This window comes from Suillus bovinus (genome assembly GCF_016758785.1).
Source record: "Suillus bovinus strain UH-Sbo-P2 chromosome Unknown EDB93scaffold_29, whole genome shotgun sequence".
NCBI lineage: Eukaryota > Fungi > Basidiomycota > Agaricomycetes > Boletales > Suillaceae > Suillus > Suillus bovinus.
The window spans coordinates 208,391-224,973 of NW_024542085.1; the positions used below are offsets into that span (position 1 = coordinate 208,391).

Genomic DNA, 16,583 nt, shown 5'->3' on the forward strand with positions numbered 1-16,583 from the left:
AACCTCTGAATCGTTTAAAGTGAGCGTCAGATTTGTACGACAAAAGCACGTTGTAGCCTGTATGGTGCGATATTGATCGAAGCAGCTGAAGCGAGAAGGCTACCGAAGCAAGGCATCGCAAGAATTCAGATATTGGCATATTGCGAAGCCGCACTGCCTGGATGTAACCACCCTTCAGCATGACAGGCTATCCTACGGCTCTGGGAGACCATGTTGCGCGAGAAGGAACGTCGGAACTGACAATTATTGAAAGTTATGGCTGTACATTTTGCTGCAAGGAGCACGGATACATCGTGCGAAAGCGGCCCGATCAATTACTAGTATTATGTAATCTAGGCAGATAAGTTACATTTTATTATTGAAATGCGATAGAGACAGAAGTGGACAAGGTTTGGTTCCCCTTCGACGGGAACAATGAGATCAACTTCCAAGTCACTTCTCTTCGGAGCATAGTCCGGGTAACTCCACGCTCCTACCCAGCGGACGTTTCGAGGGTGGGGGTCCCATCCTAATAGTACATAGCTATGTAGATGACCAATAGAGCAATTTTCCCACAATTCAAACCCCGAACTTCTCCCTCCACCCTCTCAACGACCGCTGGCGCAAAACATAAGAAAACAAGTCAGCCACAGGTCCGTCGCACCTGTGGACGAATTCATGTTTGAGGCTGTTGCGCTGTTATCGATTCGCTAAGTACTATGACCATTACACAAGCGCAAGTAGTTTGTATCCTACAAACACTTACAGAACTCAATGTCTCTGTCTCAGCCTTTGTCATTTCTCTTTTGGAATCCCCCCACAAATTCTCCCAGTTTCCCGTCAATGATCTCGCTGCTCACTTTACAACAGTCTTGGCAACTTCTCTCGCTCACCCAAATCTCAATTCCTCAGTCGTCTTGTGGGCATCCACTTTATGTACTGAGCGGCTCAAGCAATCAGTAGTGCAGCTTTCAAAAGAAGAACATGGATGGCACTTTAGCGCAACCAATGTCCTTGCTGAGCAACTGGAGGAATTCCGGCTAGAAGACATGGCCAAGGACATCGAGCATGTTGCACCGGACCTGTGGCACCTACTGGATGCCTTGCTCTCAGCCAATCAGAGGTTCGCTAATCCAACCATGGAGCATGACATAGCCAACGAAGATGAAGAACAATATTGGGCTGAGGTTGATGATGTCGAAGAGAGATCTGGTGAGGTCGATGATTTTTCCACAGTTTATTGAATCTGCCATTGGCCTTCATAAGGGTCTCCGGATTGGTGACAACAACACGATACTGACCATCTTCTATAGCCTATGTCAAATAATTTGAGGTTCGAGCCAAACTTCTCGCACAGTGAGTCTTACTTTGAAGTTCGCATTCGTCGCAGTCTCGGCATGTAGTGCAAGTCCTTTGATAGACAATTTCTCCAATGCAGCCACACTCTGGGTACCGAGAATGTTGAGGGGAGTGACAACAATCTGGATTCCTTGGGGGTGGAATAGTAATGGCATCCAAAATGTCATTGTTTTTCCGGAGCCGGTCGCAGATATTGAAACAACATCTTGGTCGCGTCGGAGGACTGCTTGCGTGACTTCGACTTGCCATAGGCATGGTCTCTGCCCAAAGACTTGAAGGGTTCTATTGCATATTTCGCTGACCGAGGGCACACCGTCTGACATCTGCCAATGCGGAAGCTTCTTAACGATTGCTTAATTGGGTGGTGGTCTTCGTAAATCTACCGACGGACCTGTGGCTGACTTGTTTTCTTATGTTTTGCGCCAGCGGTCGTTGAGAGGGTGGAGGGAGAAGTTCGGGGTTTGAATTGTGGGAAAATTGCTCTATTGGTCATCTACATAGCTATGTACTATTAGGATGGGACCCCCACCCTCGAAACGTCCGCTGGGTAGGAGCGTGGGGTAACTCGCCCGTAGGTAATTAGACGCGCTGCTTATATCATCTGCTTAGGACTCAGAGCGCAAAGTCTACCGCCACCTGTCGTCTGTTGCATGTCTTCTGGTACGCTCATCTTCTTTGTGGCTGCACTGGTCACAGTTTTCTTTTACAACCGTCGACGCAGTAGATTGCCACTACCCCCTGGACCATGTCCAAAGTTCTTTACCGGAAATGTTCATCAACTGCCGAAGAAAGAGCCTTGGCTGGTGTATGCCAAGTGGGCTGAAACCTATGGTGAACATCGTCCATTTTCCGCTTGCTATGTGATTTCTGACCTACGTCTCGTAGGGCCCATATTCTCATTCCGCGTGCCTAACCGGCAGTTCATAGTGCTCAGCTCCCTACAATCTGCTACTGAATTGCTCGATTCACGCGCCACCATATATTCTGATCGTCCAAAAATATGGATGCAGAAAGAACTTGCGAAACGCACCCTGACCCCATTCGGCATATCTTTCATTCATCCGTATTTCAAGATGTACCGCACAACCCTCAAGGCCAGTCTGAGTCCCCGCACTATACAAAGCTACCAATCGCTGCAAACCGAACAATCTCGTGTGCTGCTTGATGCTCTGCACAAGAACCCTGAACATTTCGCCCAGCACATCAAAAGGTAAAACTCTTTCGATTGATTGGCAGTTTTGCTCGTTTTTCATCAAAGGTGCAGGAACGCAGCGGCTGTCGTCCTCAATCTCGCGTATGGTTGGAAGGTCACCGAGAATAACGATCATTTTATCAGTATCCTACAAGAAAGCATGGCACTGAGCGCTATACTAGCTGAGCCTGGACGTTGGTTGGTCGAAGCGATACCATCATGTAGGTCCTCCTTTCATTTCCCGGTTTGTCATAAACCCCAACTAGCCGACCTTCCATGAGTGCGTTTCCTACCTTCATGGTTTCCAGGGGCAGGTTTCAAGCGTGTAGCCCGCGACATCGGGCAAAACTTAACTAGGCTTGAGACAATACCATTTAACTGGGCCAAACAACAGATAGTAAGCCTCTTCTTGTTATACGGAATCCTAACCAATTATTATTGCCGATCAGCAAAGCGGCAACTACACGCATTCCTTTGTTTCGGAGCAGCTCCTTCCGGAAGATGGGTCTACGGTTAGCGCTCAACAAGAAGAGATCACCAAGTGGTGCAGTCAAGGGATTTATGGAGGAGGATTAGACACCGTAAGATATCTTTTACACCCTCCCTCGTGTGACTTTAAAACAATGAGCAGACATCATCCACTTTGACGTCTTTTATCCTGGCGATGGTGCTTTATCCAGACGTGCAGAAGCGTGCGCAGGCAGAGATCGATGCCATCGTGGGTCAGGACCGATTTTCCGCGTTTGAGGACAGAGAAAAGCTTCCATATATTGGAGCGCTCATGCAAGAGCTCCTCCGCTGGGCACCTGTGGCTCCGCAAGGTCAGCCACATTTTTTGTCCTAGATCCCACTCACTCTCAGCGATGCAGGGATTCCGCATCATGCGATGAAGGAAGATGTCTACGAAGGGTATCGCATACCCAAGGGTACAACCGTCATCGCGAACATTCTTTCCATGTCACGGGATAAGACAATGTACCCTGACCCATTGGAATTCAGGCCCGAGCGCTTCCTCGGTCCCTCTCCCCAATTAGACCCACGCAAATTTATCTTTGGGTTCGGGCGCCGTAGATGCCCTGGTGCGCGTCCTTTACATGATACCATCCAAGCTGCCACTGAATGATGGCATCTTATTTTAGGGTCACATTTTGCCGAAGCGTCGCTGTACATCAATATTTCTTGTATCCTTGCTGCGTTCACGATCGGCATGCCGCTGGATGCGAGAGGGAAAGAGATCACACCTCCTGTAGAGTTCGAAAATTCCGGTCCACTTTGGTAATTCGTTCTTGCATGAGCCTGAAACACATTCTCACGCACTCAAAGGTTCCCTAAACCATTCAAGTGCAGGTTCATCCCAAGGAACAAGGATTTACTGGCAACTCTCTCGCAATGATTCGGCCGACTTCAGCCAGACTCCACAGATGTATATTATGAGTAGTGCGGTATTTACATGATTGCTTCGTGCTGAATGACATCTACCAGCCAATTGTACTTTTTCCTTGTCAGCAACCATGGATCTCGTTGAGTACCATCAATATTGGCTGGATCATCCCATGTCTACTCCCGGTGTTGGCATTTCGCTGTGTTCCTGTTTCTTGTCACTGTCGCACCTTGACGTATCATATAAGTTCGCAGTTGGATATTTTCCTGTAGACTAGTACACCTTGATCAGCTTGTACAACTATCATTGGCGCAGCTAGTAAACGTAGTCAAGAAGAAGATCTGGCCACTGCGGATGATTCTCTGGCGAAGCGGCTGAAGCCTGCAGGGGAGACCGCGACCGCACCAAAACCCCCCGTTACTCTCTGTCGCCCACATCCACAGTAGCCGGACTCGCAGTAGTGTAGTACAGACTTGCATTTTACCATGACTCCACATATCGTATCAATATTTCAGTTGTCGATTCACAATTATTATAATATCCTGTTTGTTATTTGCATACTGCTCATGTAGGTAAGTCGAGCGCATCATGTTCAACGGACCTCGAACAATCAAGATACCTGTCAATTGCCTCCATTAGTCTCCCCCACCGCCCTCTGTTCCAACTCTTCATTTCCTCCCATTCCAGATCCTCAAGGCAATACTGTGCCCATTTGCACAGTCCCGCAACTATGAAGTCAGCGAAACACGGCGTATCCCCCAATATGAATTGACCGCGGCTCATCGCATACCATCCGTCTATGGTATTGTACGCAGTACGCAGTGTATTCCATTGTTCAACTCTTCTCTTGACGGTTGCAAAATGCATCCATGGAACGTCAAATCGCTCTACCCGAGTGCGGATATAATACTCCTTGCTCTCGGGTTTAAGTTTCTGAGCACATCTAAAACAGGCCAGCAAGATGGTATTCTTTATAGCTTGATAGAACGCGGTGTGAAAGATGTGTATCAGTGCGGCTGTGTTGTGTGGCATCAATTTTGGTGTATCGGGGTATTGCTCATCGAGGTACTGTGCAATCTCAAAGGTGTCTTTGATCCATCTATTCGTATTTGGATCCATGATGACAGGAAGCGTGTGTATGGTTACCGGAGTTCCCTTGAAGTTGCGCATGACGATGGGTGCGAGAGAATGCTGCTCGTAAAGTGGTTTGACCTCCGAGTATTCGAGCCAGACGGTCTGGAAGGGTAGGTGCTTGAAGGTAAGACAATATCTATGACGTGTCAGTGTCAACGATGAAGAGGAACTCCTGAGGCGGGTAACATACCTTGTTTGCATCGTGGCTACAGACCATGGTTTACCCTGCACTATGCTGGAGAAATCGTAAAAGATAATGGGTTTGAGCCCTGGCATCGACATTGTTTCCACGATATCCGCGTAGAGTAGTACCAACACGGGGTTGGGCTTTGCCAGTACTCGATAATATCCGCAATGCGAAGCTTTTAGCTCCTGAGGCTAGTCTGAGGGAAAACCACTGTTTGCTACCCCCTAGATACGGTCCCGGATTCACAGTCATTGTGACTCGGAAAGACCGGGTGTCATTTTGTTCCCCTTACCGCTTCTCAGTTGACTTGTGGATCTCAAAAATGGTTTCTAACGCTCTGCCTAACATGATTGTAGGAGTCAGATATGAGATTATTACACAGGGATCCTGCACTCGACTTACCCTGGCAGGTCTTATATATGCTGTCCATTAGTACGGGTGTTGATCATTCAGATATTTTGGGGTACTTCACACACCAACAAGCTGCGGGACCCAGGCTTTTGTTTGTTGAGTTCCGCAAGTAAAATGCAGGAAGGGGAATGAAATGAAATCCGGTCTAATCACCAAAAGTCTAATCAGCTGGGGAAATCTATAAATCAAAATGTAGGTGATGTAAATTTTTGAAATCACTATACGCTTACTACGGAGTGTTTAGGGCAAGCGAAGTCCCCCAGCGGGGAACTCGGTCGCAATATTTTATTACAGACAATGTCACTGAGTACAATGAATTGAAGTAGTACACGGGAAACAGCTGGGGACTCGCGAAGAAGAAGAGATTTCTTGACAGAAGTGAAAGTGCACTATGATAGGTAAACCAAACGCATCATGTTCAACGGAACTACCTCGAACAATCAAGATACTTGTCAGTCGCCTCCACCAGTCTCCTCCACCGCCCTCCGTTCCAGCCCTTCAGTTCTTCCCACTCCTGGTTCTCAAAGCAATACTGTACCCACTTGCATAGTCCCGCAACTACGAAGTCAGCGAAACACGGCGTATCCCCCAATATGAATTGACTACTGCTAGTTGCATACCATCCGTCTACAGTATTGCACGCAGCACGCAGCGCATTCCACTGTTTCTCTCTTCTCTCGGGCGTTGCAAACTGCTCCCATGGAATGCCAAATCGCTCCACCCGAGTACGGATATAATATTCCTTGCTCTTGGGATTGAGTTTCTGAGCACCTCTAAAACTGCCCAGCACGATGATATCCTTTATGACGTTATGGAATGCAGTGAGAAAGGCGCACACCAGCGCGGCTGTGTTGTCTGGCAGCACTTTTGGTGTATCGGGGTATTGCTCATCAAGGTACTGCGCAATCGCAAAGGAATCTGTGATCAACCTATTCGTATTTGGATCCATGATGACAGGGAGCGTGTGCACAGGCGTTAGGGTTCCATTGATGCTACGCAAGGTGGTGGGTGCAAGAGAATGCTGCTCGTAGAATGGCTTGATTTCCGGAAACTCGAGGCAGACGGTCTGGAAGGGTAGGCGCTTGAAGGTAAGACAATATCTATGACATGTCAATGTCAACGACGAAGAAGGACTCCTGAGGCGGGTAACATACCTTGTTTGCATCGTGGCTACAGACCATGGTTTACCCTGCACTATGCTGGAGAAATCGTAAAAGATAATGGGTTTGAGCCCTGACATCGACATTGTTTCCACAATATCCCGCGTAGGGTAGTGTTGGGCTTTGCCAGTACTCGATACTGTGCAAAATGCGAAGCTTTTAGCTCCTGAGGCTAGTCTGAGGGAAAACCACTGTTTGCTACCCCCTAGATACGGTCCCGGATTCACAGTCACTGTGACTCGGAAAGATCGGGTTTCATTTTGTTCCCCTCACCGCTTCTCAGTTTACTTGTGGAAAAATGGTTGGAGCCTCGTCTAACGCTTCGTGCCTGACACGACTGTAGGAGTCAGATATGAGATTATTGCATAGGGATCCTGCACTCGACCTACACTGGTTGGCAGGCCTTATATATGCTGGCCATCCGTACGGGGGTTGAATCGTTCAGATATTTTGGGGTACTTCGCTTCGCACACCAACAAACGGGACCCAGGCTTTTGTTTGTTGAGTTCAGCAGGTAAAATGAGAAGCAGGAAGGGAAATAAAATGAAATCCGGTCTAATTACAAAAGTCTAACCAGTTTAGGAAATTTATGAACCGCTCGACACTTTTCCTGATGCTGACACAAGCTCTCGAGTCTCAGCTACTAGCCTGGATAGCCGCTGTTTGCTGCCCCCAGATGCGGATTACGGGAAGTAAAGACGATCAGATTACAGTTATTTTCTTTCATATCGGATCGTTCCCCTGCCATTAGCTTCTCCAAGCACGATTATGCTGGTTCAGGCTGGTGTTCGCCAACACGCATTCATGTCGATTGGAAGGGCTGATGTACTGCGCAATCAGTATGCACAATGCTGTTTTGCCCACGTTCAGCAGCTCTGTCTCTTCCCTAATAACAGCTTCTAGGTTTTCTCCAACCGACATCCAATGGCCAGGAGATCTACTTACTACATACACCGATCTATCCTTGCACACGTTCATTAAAGGGTGTAAACGCCCTAGTATGAAGATGGGTGTTGGACGTCGTGTTCATTACAGTTCAGTTTTGGACTAGCTTTGCACAATGTCAGCGTCGGCCAGTGGGTATTCCAGAATGATTATCCACAACGTTATTCGTCCACAGGCAACTCTCAGTCAATGGCAGCCAAAGATTTGTGCATTGAACACATCCCCAATATTGGGTGGGTATTGTATTCATTGCAGCTTCGCTTTGCACTTACTTAACACAATGTCAGCTATTGGACACTCCCGAATATCCACAACTGCATCACTCCACAATCCACTCACATTATGAGTATTCTGCCACAGTAAAAGATGACTATATAATCCTTGTACGCGGAGACGGTCGTAAGTCGCTGATCATTCAGAATGAACCCCCTCATCTTCACCAACGCTTTTGCATCCGTTCACATCGGCGTCAAAGAATGTTTTTGCGGCAAACCGACTATTGAAGATCACGATTTCTACTTCTGTTCTCCTGGATGTGCTCGCGCAGATTCCTTGCGCGCTCTAGGCGGTCAAGGTGACTGTCATTATCGCAACGTCATGCAGAGAGCACATACCGGCTCGGCTGCTCCAGAGCGCGGGCTGTCAAGGCACAAGTCGGCGCACCAGCTTCGCAGTCTTTCAACCTCGAGACATGTTTCCGTGTCACAGCATCCTCTACATCACCCTAAAGCAACGAAGGCCTTGCCCACAATCGAAGAAGTCACGAGTACTCTTCTCGCTCAACAAGGAAGACATGAAGGCGGAGACACTTCTGCTCACGGTCCTCGGCGGCCCTTCGAGTCACGGAACGAATCAGTTGATGGACAAAGATCCCCTCTTCCTCAGCGGACCCTCAAGCGCTCGTTGCCGTCTGAAGCAGGGCTTAACAAGAATATTCGTAATTCGATCGTTGCTCTTTTCCGGAACAATCAGACTTCCCAGCCTGATGCGAAGATTCGAAGAGAGTCGTCGATAACTGGAGCGATCTTACAAGAAATGGAGGAGGAAGACGAGGAAGAGGCTGCTTGGCAGAGACTTCTGAACCGCACGGAGGACAGGTCAAGGCCCCCTACCTTGGTTCACCATCAAGTCAGACAGACCACTGCTGCTCGGCAATCACGTATCATTCGTCGCTCGGCTTCGTTCGCAGGCTCGAGAAGCCAAATTGACGACAAGAGAGGAACTGTAATGGAGGTAGTGTTCCAACTTCGTCAAGCGTGGAACGAAGCAGGAGACTTTATGCCGGACTTTGATGAGAGGTCAGACGATGAGGATTGGTGAGCTATCTTGAGCTTGACACAGCGGGGAAACTGACGCCTTTTCCCGCCAGTTGAAACCACATTTTGGAGTGCTCTAGCCAGGTCCAGATCTGTTGAAGAGATAGAATGCTGAAACCCCCGATGTATGATATGAATATGCCACATTATGTACTGCACTGCTATTACTTATTGACTACTTATTACACAACTACTTATGCCACGACTCGAACAACGATTTCTGTATCTTTGGCTTCTCAGTATTGTGATCATCAAGCTGCTGCGATCCGGAAGAGGAAGGTGTTAACGATGATATCAGTGGTCGCTTCGATGACTAACTTACGTGTCGACTTCCGGCTAATCGTGCAACAAATCGCCTCCCTCATAGATAGTGCCGACTCCCGAAAGCCTTAAAGCGAGCACTTCCAACAGCACAATTCTCTCGTACGACCCATATCATTACCGCCTCGCCACTGACTCTTTCTGTTGCATACGAGCATGTCCTCCGACGCTCTCTTGACCCAGATCTTAGCCCAACTTAGCGCACTTCAGGTCTCACAGCAGACCCTACAGGCTAAAGTAAGATGACGCTCCAGTTTATAAATATGAAGACTGATACAGTTCACAAACCAGTTGGATGCGTTTACCACCCCCGCTCAAGTTGGAAGTCCACTAAGTCATGGGACTCCTATCACAGGCCACCATGATTCACCACTTTCACCAACATTACTGCTATCACCTTCCTCTTCCTTGAGCAAAGTCCACCTGGCTTCATCATCGCCGGCAAGCACTCCAACAGATCACAATCTGACTGATAAAGAGCGAGAGAAGGCTCTGTACCCAGGGAGAGTGCTTTTGACTAGTAAGTCTTTCTAGATAGATCTAGAGCTGTTGACACTACCTTTCATAAACTTCTGTTGTTAACTTCGACTAATCTCGACCTCTATAGCTCATCCTGACCAACATGGAATCAAACCTTTCCCATTACAATGGGGTGCACCTGATCCTTCCGTGAGAGGACCTGTGATCTGTTCACGTTTACCTTCCTCAGTCAAGCAACGCAACGCTATTGGTGCCCACTCCGGTTCATATTCGATTTATCGCGCCCTTGCTATAGCTATGGGAACTCTCGACCCCACTCATAAACCAGATTACTCTATGACAGAGCCGCCTGTGCCTATTCCTCCGCAGCCTGCATGGTCAGACCCACACAAGATCGTTTCTTTTGACCCCTGGGGACACCTTGTGCCTCAGATTTATAGAAAAGAGGTCGATGAACTTGGACTCGATGTTCGTCCCAGTATAGCAGTTACGAAGGCGCACATCAAACTCAGTGAAATTGATGAGACTGCGAGGAAGGGCGAGCTTGAGGTGGACGGCAAGATTGTATTAGCCACGCGTCCTCTCAAAAATGTCGATGGAACGGAGAGTGAGGCTTATTCTGGTGTAGAAATTACGACCAGTAAAGCGGCCGTTGAGCCAGTATGGTATCTGCCTGGCGTCGCTGAACGTTTTGGGATGTAGGTGACCGCTGCTGTCTCAATCTACTAATTTCTAATCGGTCGTCAGATCCGAGAGCCTGCTTCGCCGTGCTCTTTTCGAAGACACTGGAGGAATGTATCCTGAATTGATTACCCGCCCCGATATCAAGGTCTTCCTCCCTCCTATTGGCAATTTGACAGTTTACATTTGTTCGTGTTATTATTCGTCTACAAAATTTCTACTGACCGCTTTCCCCAGTTGGAAACCCTGCCTTCCTGGCTGATGAGTCTAAGGAACTGACCTTGCGTGTACACGATGAATGTATGTTTCTCCATCTGTTCTCTTAGTCGTATCTGAACACTATAATTATCAGGTAATGGTTCTGATGTCTTTGGATCCGACATTTGCACCTGCAAACCTTACCTGGTCTTTGCAATCGAAGAGTGTATCCGTTGTGCCCAGAGAGGCGGAGTAGGCCTTGTAGTGTACTTCCGCAAAGAGGGCAGAGCGCTAGGTGAAGTCACAAAGTAAATATTGATCCTCTTTTCGTACTCCCAGGCTCACAACACCTCCTCAGGTACTTGGTCTACAATCTCCGGAAGCGTGGTGGCGACTCTGCCGACAAGTACTTCAAGTCCACGGAGCTTATTGCAGGTGTGAAGGACATGCGATTCCAAGCACTCATGCCGGACGTGCTACACTGGCTTGGCATCAAGAAGATAGATAACATGGTGTCCATGAGCGATATGTGCGTCAATCACAAGTACTATTCATTGATCGGAGCTAACACGGATTACCTCAGGAAATACAACGCCATCGTCCAATCCGGAATTCCAATTTTGAAGCGGTACGATCTGCCAGGTGGGTGATCTTCTGATGCTGGCGTGGTCAGCAATCACTAATCGACGATGTCACCTCTTCTAGAGCATCTTATCCCGCCGGACTCGCGTGTTGAAATTGACGCCAAAATTGCTGCGGGATACTTTACTAGTGGGAAGCCAATCACCGAGCAAGACTTGGTCAAGACAGTTGGTAGGACTTGGGAAGAAACAGAGCATTAGAGACAAATAGAAGATAACGCGTGGCCCATGTATTTTCAACAACACTTCGGGTTACTTTGACTTTACGATTACATTTCTATGTACCACAAACCATATCAAATATTGACTTCATGCATCTTTGATTCCGTCGTTAGCTCGGATGTCCCAAAGCTGTATCGCCTTCTCCGCTGCTGCAAATCGTGCCTCCTCTTGGCTAGCCCGTCCTCGTTTCTCTGCCGTGGCCTGCACGGGCTCTCTGCCTTCCACAGTGATGATGCAGGTTACATGACCCCTCTCTTCCTCAAATACGGAGGTTAACTCCTTCTGTTGGCGTGCAGCCCATATGTGCACCCTGGTGAGTGGGTGCAAAACGTCGACATCGTCCTTGAGGTTGCGCTCCAGTTGCTGCATTATACCCAGTTTGCGAAGTACTTGGCGAACGACATCTATATTTCCACGAGAGTCGAGATAAACAGCGCCGATAATGCTTTCGATCATGTCGCTGAAGAATTTGGGCGCTTGGAGACGAGTGAGGGCTGCCCACGGGAACGTGGGACCATGAAGGAGAGCTTCTTCTATTTCATCTTTCACTTTCCGATAACGAGCGAGCGTCGCTCTTTGCTGGTCAAAAACTACTGAGCTGGAATGGAGCAAGCATTGGTATAAGCATATCTCTTGCGTTTCTTCATCCATGACAATGCCATTGCGGGTGGGGCGCGGTAAGCTCGCGTCTTTCTCCAGCGAGCACTTGAAACAAATGTAAGTGAGGAAATGCATATTAACCACAGCAGATTTGCGGATATGCATCTGGCCTGGGGTAAATTGCTTTCCTGGGTAGTGATAGAGATGCTCTGTGACGATCATGTCGAGCACAGAGTCGCCCAAAAATTCCATACGCTCATACGATACCGTTCGAAGATCGAACTGGTAGCTAGAATGAGTGATGGCTTCGAGAAGGAGAAGCTTGTGAGTAAATGTGTATCCTAACATGCGTTCGATGTCGGTTGTTGGAGTGGAGACCTCAGTGATTTCCACACACGAAAGCGCCTTCTCGATATAAACCTCGAGTGGTTGCCACCCTGCCTTGGGGTCAATGCCGAGGCCGAAGAGTCGGGTGCACTCAATGCCAAGATTGTACCCTCCATGAAGGTAGGCAGCTCCAATAAGGGCTTCTACCACGTCTGCAAGCATCTTTGTGGATAGGTCCTCAGGGGCTTTGGGTGTTGCTTGAGACAAATCACCAGCGACTACGTCCTCGGTGATCTCGTTTGGTTCTCCCGTCGTAAAGTACTGTGGTTTGAACTTCCGAGGGGTGAAGCGATCGCGTATAATCCACTTGTACAGTGATAGCCTGATGGCCTCCTTTGCCAATCTCGAGTTGGAGACAGCATGATCTTTACGCCTGGTGAGATACCCTTCGTGCCAGAAGGGATAAGTGGCGATCAGATGCATCGACACCACAAACTTGAGGACGGCATCTCCGAGGGTCTCCAGTCTTTGATAGTTGACGTGACCTTGGGCTACAGGGGCCGTAATCGCTGTAATCAGGCGAGATAAAGGAATATCATAGAGTTGGATCCCGGTGAACAGACTCTCTCGAAGAGAGACAGCAGTTGCAGCGATGGAAATGTAGCGTACGATGGAAGGGATCATAATGGCATGGTCACATTGCACCTGAGAAAGAAGAACGACACGAGATAATTGGGGAGGGAGGAACGACCTCCTGAGAGGCGCATCACTAATGGATGGTAGAGGTTGCAAGAAATTTCTTCTTTGCGGCAATTCCTCTACATAAAGCAACGGGTAGGTAACCTTCATCTCAGGTATTTTTGAATACCTGTCCATGAAATCTTGCAACTCTTCCTCAGATAGAGGATCATGCCTCCACCCAAGAAAACGATAGACCTTGCCGTAGGGAAACCCATCGCGAATCCAGGTGATATCAGTCGGGTGCGAGAATGCTTGTCCGAAAGCGGCTGCGTTTGCAAAGAGATCATCTCCGGAAGACTCTTCCCCTTGCAAGTCCCGCAGCCACCTTCGACGCGCATCCCACACATCTCGCTCGGGGTCTTCCTCAGCAGGTTCAAAAAGATATGCAAAGTCGAATTTATCCCACTGCATGCGGATTCCGAACAGACACCAGAACAGACGTCGTGTAGATTCATGAGCGGCTTGAAGGTCACTAGCAGAATGGCGGGCCACACCCTGAGCCTGCAATTCAATATCGATGCGACCTTTACGAGAATGATAAAGTACGGGTGCCTCCCCAGCCGTGAAAGATGGAAGGTCGACACGGGTGAGCATGCGGATAGGAGAGAAGCCTGGTATAACGATGCGAGTAGCTGTCCAAGCCGTATCCGTTAATTCATCCTGCCAAGGATTCATCTGGCTAGTGACGGAGGCCATGCTGGATCGCTTCTCGACATCTTTGAGAAGATTTTTGACTTCCTCCTCCAAATCAGGCTCAACCGTGCTGGTCAATGGCAGGAGATGATCATTGAGGAGATTGGCGCGATAGAGAGCAAGGTATGCCTTGTATGCAACGTGTCGGTATGCAGATTGCTTTGTGGGGTATATGCGTTCAACTGAGAAGATACGAAGTTCTGCTGGGAGCCGCCTTGGCAAAGTCACCGTGCACCCGAATGGTCCCGGATATGGAGGGGGAACAACACGCTTCACAGGGTCAAAGGAGTGCCAGCCTTCGGGCATATCAGGGGGGTCGATATCGTAGATGGGAAGGTTGACTGAATTGGGAATAACAGCACAAAAGTGATTGAGATGAGAGACCGCAAGTAGCGGGGTAAGCACAGCCCTATTCATGGATAAGCAGGATGGCTTTGACTGTAGGCACATTACTCACCCTGTAGACTTTAACTTGAAAACAAGCTCGTCTGGATCAAGTACTTCGTCATCACTGGAGACCGTTGGCCTGGGGGCACGATCAGCTAGATAAAGGGCTGTCATCTGAGCCTCCAGTTTCTCGAACTCCGCCACTCTAGCGTCGTCGATACCTGACGACTCAAACATAAGAACGAAAGAGCTCCGCCTTCTGCGAGCACGACCTCTGCTTTGGGCCCAGCTTGCCATGTTGTCAGGGATATCCCACCTTATCACATTTCCACAGGCCTGGATGTCAAGTCCCTCTTCAGCTACGGACGTGGCGACGATGAGGTTCCTGTCTCCGGACCTAAAGCCCTCGAGGATATCTGCTTGAGGTTGGTCTTTCAGAAGCGTACGAGTGATGTCAAGAAAGGTGTTGCGATAGGAGCTTTGAGAACTTCCAAGCAGGCACCCAAGTCTGAAATGAACACTGCGGGGATGGTTCTTCAAAACTTCCGACAATGCCAATACTCCGTCACGACGTGTGACGAAGATCAAGCCACTGTAAGGCTCGTTCGATGACTCGGACCAATCTTTTTCGTACTCTAATGTTTCCAAGAGGACGCGAACTTTGTCCGTGATCCCGGCCTCAATGTCCGCAGGATCGTAAGAGATAGGTGTTAGCTCAATCTGAGACAAATGCTTCATCAAGTAATTCTTCTCCTTGGGTTGCAAGGATCCGATCAACTCGTCCCAGGGAGTTTGTTTATCTAGTGCTCGGGATACAACGCTTTCGATGTACCAGTCCGCCGCCCACGGACCGATATCATAACATATGGCTTTTCCCGCGTTCGCGAGATCGTTCATCCCACCGTGCGAGTATGTCTTCTTGCTCTGGATAGCTTTTGAAAGCTTCTGGTCCATTCGTGTGTACTCCGGACCTCGGGCAGTTTTCGCTAGTTTCTGACGTAGCTGTATAACGAAAGGATCATCTTCAATCTTCATAGTAGCGATAACGGCTTCGACTGCTGATAAATTTTTAGAAGTATAGTTGCGATCTGAGTATTGCGGTGTATCAAAGCGCACGTGTCGGAAAATCGGACGGTGGACATGAGTCAAGAGCTCATCCCGATTGGCTCGAGGACTACGAATAACGCAGTCGAGGTTAGCTTCCAATTTCCTGGAAAGGGTATCAATTATATTCGTTGTCTCCGATCCGAGCACCATACCGGAAGGCTGCAGTAGGATTGCCGCCGAACATAGGGCTAGCGGTGAGTCCCAATACCATGGGACGTTCGTCCTGCTCAGTTGTCACACTAGAGCTGTGGGTTGTGGAGAGACGGGGAGGGAGGGAGAAGTAAAAATCTCGCATGATGCAGCTCATGGGGTGATTCCGATCTGCGTGGTGGGCCTCATCGAAGACTAGGAGACCGATATCCAGCCCCATATGAACGTAGCCGTGGCTCAGCGCGTCAAGGAGTACCTGAGGAGTGGAAACTATAACGCGGTTGTTTTCCAGCACTCGTTTCCACAAGGTAGCGTCAGTCCATTGCTTTGGCTCAAGCCCCCCGTGAATTAGGCCAACAGGGACCTGCATATTATCTTTGATCACGCTGTGCTGCTGATTGCAAAGAGCAACTGTAGGCGCCAAAAACCATGACACCTAAGAACCTCTTTACAATAAGATCTTTGGAATGCATGACCTGAACGTACCTTTTGAGAGCCACGTTCGATTTCATATCTCATCCTTAAAATCGCAATCAAAGTCTTTCCAGAACCTGTATCCTGGGCGATGATTATATTTTCCTTGAGACTGGCATCCAGCATTTCTTGCTGATAATCTCGAGTCTTTGGTATCGCATTGACAGTGACAGGTGGTTCTTCCATTTTGTTCTTCTTGACAGACGGGTCACAGGTGGTACGAAGACAAGATGTGAAAGAAAGATAGCGCGCTAAGCTGATTTATGTCAAGTCGTATCAGAGCGCGGCACCGCTCCTTCGCGCCTTATCTGTCGTACGAGCCCAAAAGGAAAACTGACCGAAGGAGTCCCGGCAGAGAATTTTCCAGTTAGGCAGGAATGGTCTATCCACACGAACGTTATAGTGGGAGCTTCCGGATTGCGTGTCCAATGAAATCCCCACAAGAGCAGGACAAATACTGGTAGTACCAAGCAGCGTCCCCATGGATCAACATTACG

General features: G+C 48.6%; 7 protein-coding genes across 7 annotated transcripts; 4 read left to right on the forward strand and 3 right to left on the reverse strand.

Moving 5' to 3' along the window:
- Positions 1-455: 455 nt before the first annotated feature.
- Positions 456-1,261, forward strand: EDB93DRAFT_414841 (uncharacterized protein). The gene has a single exon (XM_041456299.1). The coding sequence runs from the start codon at positions 699-701 to the stop codon at positions 1,221-1,223; it is 525 nt and encodes a 174-aa protein (XP_041307549.1). The 5' UTR covers positions 456-698; the 3' UTR covers positions 1,224-1,261.
- A 727-nt stretch (positions 1,262-1,988) lies between these two features.
- EDB93DRAFT_1085575 (cytochrome P450) lies at positions 1,989-3,923 on the forward strand (the record flags this gene model as incomplete). The annotated part of the gene is made up of 9 exons (XM_041445920.1): positions 1,989-2,169; positions 2,224-2,548; positions 2,603-2,751; positions 2,812-2,927; positions 2,980-3,111; positions 3,162-3,351; positions 3,400-3,609; positions 3,670-3,805; positions 3,854-3,923. The coding sequence occupies 9 exons, from the start codon at positions 1,989-1,991 to the stop codon at positions 3,921-3,923; spliced, it is 1,509 nt and encodes a 502-aa protein (XP_041307550.1).
- Positions 3,924-4,475: 552 nt separating this feature from the next.
- EDB93DRAFT_1250586 (uncharacterized protein) lies at positions 4,476-5,327 on the reverse strand (the record flags this gene model as incomplete). Its single annotated transcript, XM_041453033.1, has 2 exons — positions 4,476-5,181; positions 5,236-5,327. The coding sequence occupies 2 exons, from the start codon at positions 5,325-5,327 to the stop codon at positions 4,476-4,478; spliced, it is 798 nt and encodes a 265-aa protein (XP_041307551.1).
- A 743-nt stretch (positions 5,328-6,070) lies between these two features.
- On the reverse strand, positions 6,071-6,883 carry EDB93DRAFT_1085549 (uncharacterized protein; the record flags this gene model as incomplete). Its single annotated transcript, XM_041445918.1, has 2 exons — positions 6,071-6,743; positions 6,798-6,883. 2 exons carry the CDS (start codon positions 6,881-6,883, stop codon positions 6,071-6,073), a joined length of 759 nt encoding a protein of 252 aa, XP_041307552.1.
- Positions 6,884-8,066: 1,183 nt separating this feature from the next.
- Positions 8,067-9,200, forward strand: EDB93DRAFT_1147313 (uncharacterized protein). Its single transcript, XM_041449522.1, has 2 exons — positions 8,067-9,064; positions 9,118-9,200. The coding sequence occupies exons 1-2, from the start codon at positions 8,169-8,171 to the stop codon at positions 9,119-9,121; spliced, it is 900 nt and encodes a 299-aa protein (XP_041307553.1). The 5' UTR covers positions 8,067-8,168; the 3' UTR covers positions 9,122-9,200.
- Positions 9,201-9,309: 109 nt separating this feature from the next.
- EDB93DRAFT_415018 (GTP cyclohydrolase N terminal-domain-containing protein) lies at positions 9,310-11,640 on the forward strand. Its single transcript, XM_041456301.1, has 9 exons — positions 9,310-9,622; positions 9,677-9,905; positions 9,993-10,563; positions 10,613-10,734; positions 10,784-10,846; positions 10,899-11,052; positions 11,103-11,273; positions 11,328-11,386; positions 11,450-11,640. Exons 1-9 carry the CDS (start codon positions 9,542-9,544, stop codon positions 11,584-11,586), a joined length of 1,587 nt encoding a protein of 528 aa, XP_041307554.1. The 5' UTR covers positions 9,310-9,541; the 3' UTR covers positions 11,587-11,640.
- Positions 11,545-16,583, reverse strand: EDB93DRAFT_415127 (uncharacterized protein). Its single transcript, XM_041456302.1, has 4 exons — positions 16,099-16,583; positions 15,615-16,048; positions 14,426-15,565; positions 11,545-14,377 (listed from the first exon to the last, which is right to left on the reverse strand). Exons 1-4 carry the CDS (start codon positions 16,270-16,272, stop codon positions 11,695-11,697), a joined length of 4,431 nt encoding a protein of 1,476 aa, XP_041307555.1. The 5' UTR covers positions 16,273-16,583; the 3' UTR covers positions 11,545-11,694.